Below are 9,699 nucleotides of genomic sequence, written 5' to 3'. Positions count from 1 at the left end.
ACAGGTATGTTGATGCAAACAGGTAAAATAAAACTCCAGATATGAGTATTTGTATATTTTTATTAATATTTAACAGAAGCAACAGAGTGAGTCAGAGTGTGAGATTTTTGTGTATTGACACTTACACACACACACACACACACACACACACAAATATATATGTCTGCCTGCCTCTTCTCTCTCTCTCTCTCTCTCTCTCTCTCTCTCTCTTTCCTATATATGTGTCATACAATATTCATTACTCATAAATACATTTTTTTTTCTACCCTTTTAAAATAACCTTATATTTCCGCACCCTGTTTTCATTCTTATTTGATAATGGACAGACCTAAATCACTTACAAAGTTTACATTTCGTGTATCAGAGGATCAGAGATTGAATAGATTAAAAATTAAAAAAAAACAAAAAAAAACTAAGATTAGTATTTCATTCACTTTTTTCTCTATGGTTGCTTTTATTTTTCTTTTATATCATATGTTGTTATCGGTAACTGATGGCGTCAGCATTTATGGGTTAGTAAATGGACCAATTGAATGTTTACTGTACCTTAGAAGGTGAGAGTGGTAATGTTGTGCCTTTGCAGTTGTTTGCAATAAATAAGTAATTTTTGTTCAAAGCACCTGTTGATCAGGTAACTCATAACCCTGTGTCTCTTTTTGGCAATATATACATACACAGTTAAGGCAGCTAAATGGCTGAATTGTTAGTCTGCCAGAGAAAGTGCCTAGTGATATTTCATAAGTTGTTATGTTCTGGGTTCAGATTCTGCTGAGGCCGAACTTGCCTTTCATGTTGTTTTTCGTGGAACAAGCAATCCCCAAAAGTAGAGATGGCCACTTTTAGCCCAGTGTGGGCACAGACATAGCTGTGTGTTCAAGCAACTTTTTACCCCCAACCACGTGGTCTTGAGTTCAGTCCCACTGCATGGCACCTTGGCTGAGAGTCTTCTATTATAGCCTCAGGCTGACCAAGGGCTTATCAGTGGATCTGGTAGATGGTGTCTGCGGCTGGATGCCCTTCCTAGTGTCAACCACTCCAAGAACATAATGGGTGCTTTTCGCATTCCACTGGCACAGGTGCTGGTTTTGTGCCACAGGCATCGGTGCCAGTTATGTAACACCAGCAATGGCCACCACTACAATTCCACTTGGCTTGAGAAATCTTCACAAGCCAAATATCTATATGTGTGGCTTTTTTGTCTGTGTTTGTTCCACCTAATTGCTTGACAACCACTGTTGGTTTATGTTCCTGTAACTTAGTGATTCAGCAAAAACAACCAGGCTTAGAAGGACAAAATAAAACAAAAAAAAAGAACAGTACTGGGGCTCAATTCATTTCACTAAACACTTCAAGGCAATGCCCCAGTATGGCCACAACTGAACGACTGAAACACAAGGTAAAAGATATGGTTTCCTCAGAACATCTTTGTTGCTAAGATATAAACCAGCCTTTACACCTGAATATTCAGAGATCTGAGATAACAATTAAATCTCTGAACAGCTACAAATAATCAAGATAATTAATAGGTAGAGTTGAAATTGTGTTTTGTTTTTCATTCTTTTTTTTTTTTGTTGTGGCATGAAATGTACTTTTAATTTAATTTTTTTTTTTTGAGCTAATTAAGTGGTTGACTTTCATAAAATTAAAGCTTATGAATTTTGTATCAGTTGTTTTGTTACCATGTTTTGGGTTGTAATTATCTACCTTGAGTTCAATTAATTTTGCAAAAAAACAAAGAATTTAGTAGGCTTTAATGATCTGGTGTTTGAGACATAAATTGATATGAAATTTTGATGGGAGATGTTTCTACTTTTGTTACCATATTTCTTGTGAAATATATTCTTTGCTTCAATTAATTCTAAGCTGCCAAGGTTTGTTATTCCACTCTAACCTCTTAACACCTGGCTTAGACCATAGCCCCTCACCCTCTCAAATACAATCCCACCCCATATAGTCAAGGTTTTTTTTCCCTTTTCCCCCCCTACTTTTTTTCTTTCTTCATATTCCTTTCTTTTCTTACTTTGTAACTTAGCAGCCTTACTAGTGTTGGTAGCATGAGAAAAGTACCCAGTACATTGTGTAAAGTGGTTGGCATTAGGAAGGGCATCCAGCCATAAGAACCATACCAAACCTGACATGGGGACTTGACACGGCTGTACAGTTTATCAAATCCTGTCAAAACATTCAGCCCAAATCGACGTTAAATGATGATGATGATGATTATACGTTGCCAGTACTGCCTGGCCATCACCAGTACCGCCTGACTGGCCTTTGTGCTGGTGGCACGTAAAAGCACCCACTACACTCTTGGAGTGGTTGGCGTTAGGAAGGGCATCCAGCTGTAGAAACTCTGCCAAATCAGATTGGAGTCTGGTGCAGCCATCTGGTTCACCAGTCCTCAGTCAAATTATCCAACCCATGCTAGCATGGAAAGCGGACGTTAAACGACGATGATGATGAATCCTGTCTTACAAATTGTAGTTACATTTCATTTAACTCATAAAATCAAAGGTATTCCAACCATGACGTTCCTGACTGTTTCCCACCCACAGGGTATCCAGAATTATTTCTATTCAACAAGTCTTTCTTCCAACATGGTATGACTGAAAGGAGATTTGACTGTTATGTATAGCATGTTGAGTCAGTATGCAGAAACGCCCCTTGTTGGTTGGCTCAGATGAGATGTAGTAGTGCATTGCAGCAGATGTAGTTCAGAAGAGAGGGGAGGCAGGGTCTGGCAGGGTCTGGCAGAGTCTGGCGTGGTCTGGTAACCAGTCTTGGAGCAGTGCAAAGTTGCAACTGTTTAGCCCTTGGTTATCATGGAACAAACAAGTCTCGCATCAAAGACATTTCACACATGACCATCCTGTTCACTTTTTTTTTTTCAGAGTCTCTGTGTTGAGGAGAAATATAATATTCATTATTTTTCCTTAATTAATTAATTATGCTAATTCCACAGGATTGATTGACAACACAGAGGCTCGTTGATCAGTCTTGTGCTATAGTCTACGGCAAATGTAGTGCAATGCTTTCCTTCCAGATAAAAATCAACAAAATAGATTTTGTAAGATAAACAATGAGGCCAGTTCTACAAAATAACTAGGTTACATGCACATGTATAAATAAATGTACATACATGCATGTGTGTGTGACTGTTTGTATATGTTTATATATATGTGTACATGTGTGTGAGTGTGTGAAATAGTATTGTGTTTTTTATACTCTATGTAAATATATCTGTGGGTGTGTGTGTATATATGAGTTGCATTTCCTCGCGTTCGGTAAAAATGTGTTTTTTATGGTAGTCTGAAAGTAATCGATAGAATAAATACTTTGCTAACAAAGAATAAGTCCTGGGGTTGGTTTGTTCAACTAAAGGCGGTGCTCCAGCATGGCCACAGCCAAATGACTGAAAACAATAAAAGAATAATGCTTCGTACTTTTTTGTTGTACACGTTTCATGTCTCTCACCCTCACTCCTCCCTTGCTCACGTGGCTCCCACGTGACCATTGGCCATCTTTCTTCTCCTAACTTGTGTTTCTTTCTTTCTCTCTGTTATAGCTAGAACAAGGAAGACATGTTCTTGTCTGTCTCCTGTCCCAGCTTGATTTACGCGTTCGCCACCACAACCTCGTTTAGGCTTAGCAGCCCTTCCTGTTTGTTTTCACTTTCCTGTTTTTGTTACCTATTTTAACCCTCCACAAAATCCCAAATTTTATTTAATTGGCTTTGCGGGAGCAACTGTTTTATCGAAAGTGTATATTGTTGTTAAATGCTCAAAATACAAGACTAGAAAAACAGCCAACAATTGATGAAGGGTCGTTCTTTATGTCGTATGTTTTGTTTTCCATTTGCGTTTTTTGTTGTTCGAAAGAACAGTTCATGTTCCATATACTCATGCTTCATATTTTTTTGTTGTACATGTTTCATGACGTCCTGTGCCCACATATGCATATATATATATATATATATATATATATGGTAGAATAATAAAGAAGGTTCTTGATGCAGTATGATATATTTGAAAAACTGGGTAGAGATGGCTTTGGGGGTGGGTTAATTTTTATTTTAATGATACGAGCTGGCTTTTCGATAGCTGTTTTCAAACTGAAATTCTGTGCTTTAGAAAGTTGTTTATAGATCAAAAGATTTTTTTCTTACAAGTATACAAATAAAAAAAATAAAAATAGGAAATGATAGATAGAAAAAAATAAAGAATATAAAAAACTAATATAAAAAATAAAATTAAAAAATTTTAAAAATAATGCAAAAAGTAAATAAAACTGCATGTGTGAGAAAGGAAAAAAGGAAGGTAAGAAGGTTAAAAGTAGTTGAAAATGGTTGTGTGAATATATTTTTAGGAGAGGTCAAAAAGAGTTGAGTTCTTGTCAAAAGATGACCTTTGTGAATCTATTGGTTTGAGGTCATTTTATTCATTTTTCACAGTTGGTATGTTGTACCCTGATTTAGGCACACACACACACACACACACACACACACACGCGCGTTCCTACTTATATATTATTCATGTGTTGTGTGACATGACAAATTATTTTTACGATAAGTAATTAATTGTTGCACCATCAAATTGTTACCTAATTCGTTTATTTATATCATCTCAAGAAGATTGGAATTTGGTACACATAGTGGCCAAGGTTCAGAGGTCATCCATGAAAAAAAAACAAATAGTAATATCACCTACACTTTCTCACCTTTTTACTAATTATCCTTCAAAGCTAGTTCATCATTATATGCCCCCTGACTCATTCCCCAATTCTAGTTATCTCTACCCCCACCCCCACACACAATATTCACTCTTGCAATCTCTAACCATCCACACCCAATATTCTGTCCCCATTCATTTCTACTCACGTGGTACCTCTTGAGGGCTCACCCTGTTACCTCATCCCTACTATTTTGTCTCCTTTTGTACCTCCTCCCCCAGTTACTCCCACTAACTCTTCCTTAATGTGAGTTGCACCCATACAGCTCTTCTATGGCGTCGAGCTGGCAGAATCGTTAGCACGCCAGGCGAAATCCTTAGCGGTATTTCATCTGCTGTTATGTTCTGAGTTCAAATTCCGCCAAGGTCGACTTTGCCTTTCATCCTTTCGGGGTCGATAAATTAAGTACCAGTTGTGCACTGGGGTCGATGTATTCGACTTAATCCCTTTGTCCCCTCTATGTTTAGCCTGTTGTGGGCAGTAAAGAAATACATACAGCTCCTCTAGGGTAGAGCCTCTCACCCCCCCCCATCAGTCATAACTGACCATGGGATTGCACCTAGAAAGTTACCCTCCGAGGCACGACCAGCAGTTGCCCCCATGCATACCAGCCTCTCCTCTTCATACCACTGATGTTATCCAAGGGAAGGACAAAAGCTGATACAGATTGGCACCAGTGACATCGCAACTCATTCCTACAGATGAGTGAACTGCAGTTACATGAAATAAAGTGTCTTGCTCAAGAACACAGCACAAAGTCCAGTCCAGAAATCGAACTCACTACCTCATGCTTGTGAGCCCAATGCTTTAACCACTGAGCCATGTAACATCACACTGTTCCTCTATGGGAATAAAATTCTTCAGCTTTAGCTCCTTCTCTTATACTTTGAACTGCACTCATTCCCTAACATAAATCTGTCTCCCACACTCAACTGTAACCCTCACTCATTCAAAGATGTTAGTCTCACAAGCTGCACAGCAGTCTCATTAGTGCTGGGGCCATGAAAAATGTCACCAGTTCTCTTCTAAAGTGGTTGGCACAATGAAAATTTTAACATTTAAGTTCACTTCTGCTGTTTATAGCAGTGCTTGGAAGGAAGGTGTGTAGCGTGTGATAGTCGTATTGACCATGACAGAGACAGTTGACATGGTGACACCTGCTCAGAGGCCTATGCAGAGTTGCAGGAAGTGTATGGAGAGGTGTGTATGAGCCACATGCAAGTGTACAAGTGGTTCAGATGTTTCCAAGATGGCCGAAAAAATGTCGATATTGATGAACGTTCTGGGAGGCCCGCAATCAGCAGAACTGAGAAAAACATCGCAGATGTGTGTGCAGCTGAGGGGAACTTATTGAATCATCATCCGTGAGTTATCAGAGGATGTGCAGATTAGTTACGGTTCAGTTCAGTCCATTATCACTGAAGATTTGGATATGAGATGCCTGTCTACCAAGTTTGTGTCAAAACCGCTTTCAGCTGACCAAGAAAGACACTCGGGTTTCAGTTTCACAAGATCTCCTTGATTGTGTCGAGAATGATGAAAACTTTTTGAAAACTTTTCATAAACCACTGAGTATGTATTGCTAAGCTTTTGGCAAAATTTGATGTAGATTCTCCGCTCAGCTTACACTGTCATGGTCAATGCAATGATCACACGCTACGCACCTTCCTTCCAAGCATTGCTGTAAACAGCAGAAGCGAGCTAGAACATTAAAACTTAATGCACATACACAGCAGAGTCCTAGGTCAACCTGTGCCAAGCAGCTTCACTCTGTGTGCTTTAGCTTCATTACTATGGCAACAATCCGGATCCTTATTGATCAGACCATGTATATATATAAGAATGAAGAAAAGCTCTGCATATCTTTTGAAGTGACATAATATGCTCTAACTAATCTTTTCATTTTCATTTTTACAGTCTGTTATCTTTTATCAGCTCAGCTCGACAGAAAAGTAAAACGAAATAAAAAAAACAGATAATAAATAACTAGGTCATGTGTTAAACAGTGTTGTTGTTGTTGATGATGATGATGGTAAACTGTTATTTATTTGTTGTGGGTATTTTAATGCCAGGGTTAAACTGCGATCACCATTGTGATCTGTTATGGAGCAGACTATCTCCGTCTTTAATCTTTAATCACTGTGAACAGTGAGGATGGGGTGAGGGAAGGGGGATGCAGGGGTCAGTGTCGGCAGTGGTGGGGAAGTCGTATTAGCAAAAGACTGAAGCCTTAGTTTTGATATGTGCACACATATGTGTGTGTGTGTGTGTGTGTGTGTTTGGATTCAGAAATGTGAGGGATTGAAGTACTCAATACATAAGTTAGAGTTCTACTTTTCTTTTTTTCGTTCCTTTTTTTTTGTTTTACACTTGGTGCAATCATCGGGTTGTGGCCATGCTTGGGCACCACCTTGAAGGATTTATTTGAACACATTGACCCTAGTATTCACTCTGATTGCTCATGCATTTGAGGGAATTCAAGAAACGGTCAACAGGTTTGCTGTGGCAACTTGTGCATTTGGACAGACCATCAGCATGAAGAAGAGTGGAGTTTCCATTCCAGCCAATGCCTGGGGCAGAACATACTCAAAGGGCTCAGGCCATTTAAACATCTGGAAAGTACAGTAAATGTTAAGAGTACTCTTGATGACGAAATCAATGTCAGAATGTCTAAAGCTACAAGTGCTTTTGTGGGACGAACAAAGCGTCAGTCTAAAAACTAAAATAAGTGAATATACAAATAGGCACAACCTTTACAATTTTTATATTCTAAATTCTTGCAATTTCAAATTAATTCTTACAATTTATTATTGTTCTTATTGTTATTATACAATATAATACTGATGTTTCTTGTTTTGTTATCCATCCAGAACACATCTTTGACATGGGGTGAAACCAAATGGCCAGAACTCACACAGTGTTTTCAAGACACCCTACTAATTTGGGTACCATGTGGCTTCCTTCTGTTCACCACACCATTTTATTTGTACTACCTACTCACTCAAAAAGACAGAACTTTATCTCGTCCACTCACCACACTCAGTGTAGTAAAACTGGTAAGTCATTGCAAATGTTATCTTTTCTCCTTGTTATTTGTGTGTAAGCATTATTGTGCACATAAGTGCAGATGCATGCACATATACATGTGTGTGCATTACTTGAACGTGCCTGTGCATGTACAGCTATGCTACATGGCAGTGAAACATGGGCTTTGATTATAGAGGACTTGTAAAAGCTTGAAAGAAATGAAGCCAGCTGGATGAGTAATGTCAGTGTGCACAGACGACAAAGTGTAAATGATTTAAGAGGAAAACTGGGCATAAGAGGCATCAGATGTTGTGCGCAAGAGAGAAAACTGTGCTGGTTTGATTATGTGATGTGTATGGATGGGGATAGCTGCATAAAGAAGTGCCAAGCTCTAATTATGGAGGGAACTTGTGGAAGGGGTAAACCCAGGAAGATGTGGGATGAAGTGGGGAGAAAGGATCTTCAGACACTGGGCCTCACTGAAGAAATGACAATGGATCAGGATTTGCTGTACTTGAGAAGACATGTTAAGCTAAGTAAAATTGCTGTCACCCATAAGTACAGGCTTGTCCTTTACTGGTGCCGGTGCCACAAAATGCACTCGTGCCATTGCTGCATAAACACACCTATGCTGGTGGCACATAAAAAACACCCAGCACACTCTGTAAAGTGGTTGACTTTGGGAAGGGCATCCAGCTGTAGAAGCCATGCCACAACAGACAATTGAAGTCTGGAGAATTTCCTGGCAGGCCAGCTCCTATCAAGCTATCCAACTCATGCCAGCATGAAAAACAGACGTTAAATGATAATGATGACTGTGCTATAACTAATTACATTCCAGGTTCAAATGACTTTCAGGCCAAATTTACTTCCCCTTCCGTCAGGGTCAGTAAAATAATGACCAGTCAGGAATTGAGGTTTACCTTTGATTGCATCCAGGAAAAGGTCACTCGACTGATTGGCATAAAATTACTCACAGACATGCTGTGTCTTCTCACTGTCTTTTGTAGCACTACTATAACAGCCTCTGTTCCCAAGGACTAGCTAGTCTTGTGCCACATCCACCCAGGTACTTGTCTCACTTCTCTCCCTTAGCATATAATATCCAACACTGGGATGCGATCCTTGATAGTGAGATCCAGCATTTGAAACAGTTGTTGGGGATCTGGTCATGTGCTGCTCATGATAAAGGGTGTAAGGGCAATGCAATGATGGTTCCTTCATCTAAGTAACACTGGTGGGTGGTGGTGGTGGTGTTGGTGGGGCTAGCGATCAATTATATGAACACCCCCCCTCCACTCAGTATTTTGACTGGTACGTTATTTCATCCACATCCACCTTGAATGATGACGAGCAAATTTGAACCTGGTGAAATTTGAACTCAGATAGTGAAAACAGCAGGCAGAAGTATTACTTTTAATCATTTTGTATTTTGTTTCTTTCAGATTGGATCCCTGCTCCTCAGTATCCTAACCTTTATCGACCTTACCAGTCGGGTTTATAAAGGGGACCAACATGCAGCCGTTATATACTTCTCCCTCGTGCTGCTGGGGGCATCATACGTTAGTGTTACTTTTATACTTTTACTGTTTCATTATATATATATATATATATATTAGTTTATGTATATATTAGTTTATGTATATATTAGTTTATGTATATATTAGTTTATGTATATATTAGTTTATGTATATATTAGTTTATGTATATATTAATATTATCTCAGTTATTAAAACTTTTGATAATTTGAATATGTTGATAGTTACCAGAGGTAGCAAAATTACACTAAAAGACAAGATGTCACAGCCGTTTTTACAGGTAGAGATACCAAGTTAAAGTGATACATTTTGAGAAGATATGGATAATAATAAATGGAGCAAACGCATGTCGATGAAAGTTCCTTTAATTCCTACACATGTTTCGAAATAAATGAGTTCCTTCACAAAG

The 9,699-nt window shown here is 38.8% G+C and overlaps 1 protein-coding gene across 1 annotated transcript in view; it reads left to right on the top strand.

The window, feature by feature from the left end:
• LOC106882737 (multidrug resistance-associated protein 1) overlaps positions 1 to 9,699 on the top strand; it is a 47,043-nt gene that overhangs the window by 5,566 nt on the left and 31,778 nt on the right. Inside the window, exons 2-3 of the mRNA XM_052974980.1 lie at positions 7,596 to 7,781; positions 9,198 to 9,314. Of these exons, the coding sequence (XP_052830940.1) occupies positions 7,596 to 7,781; positions 9,198 to 9,314 (303 nt within the window). The remainder of the gene's footprint in view (positions 1 to 7,595; positions 7,782 to 9,197; positions 9,315 to 9,699) is intronic.

Source organism: Octopus bimaculoides, chromosome 20 (genome assembly GCF_001194135.2).
Source record: "Octopus bimaculoides isolate UCB-OBI-ISO-001 chromosome 20, ASM119413v2, whole genome shotgun sequence".
Lineage (NCBI taxonomy): Eukaryota > Metazoa > Mollusca > Cephalopoda > Octopoda > Octopodidae > Octopus > Octopus bimaculoides.
Note: the sequence above shows the minus strand (reverse complement) of the source record. Positions and strands in the feature narration are given on the sequence as shown.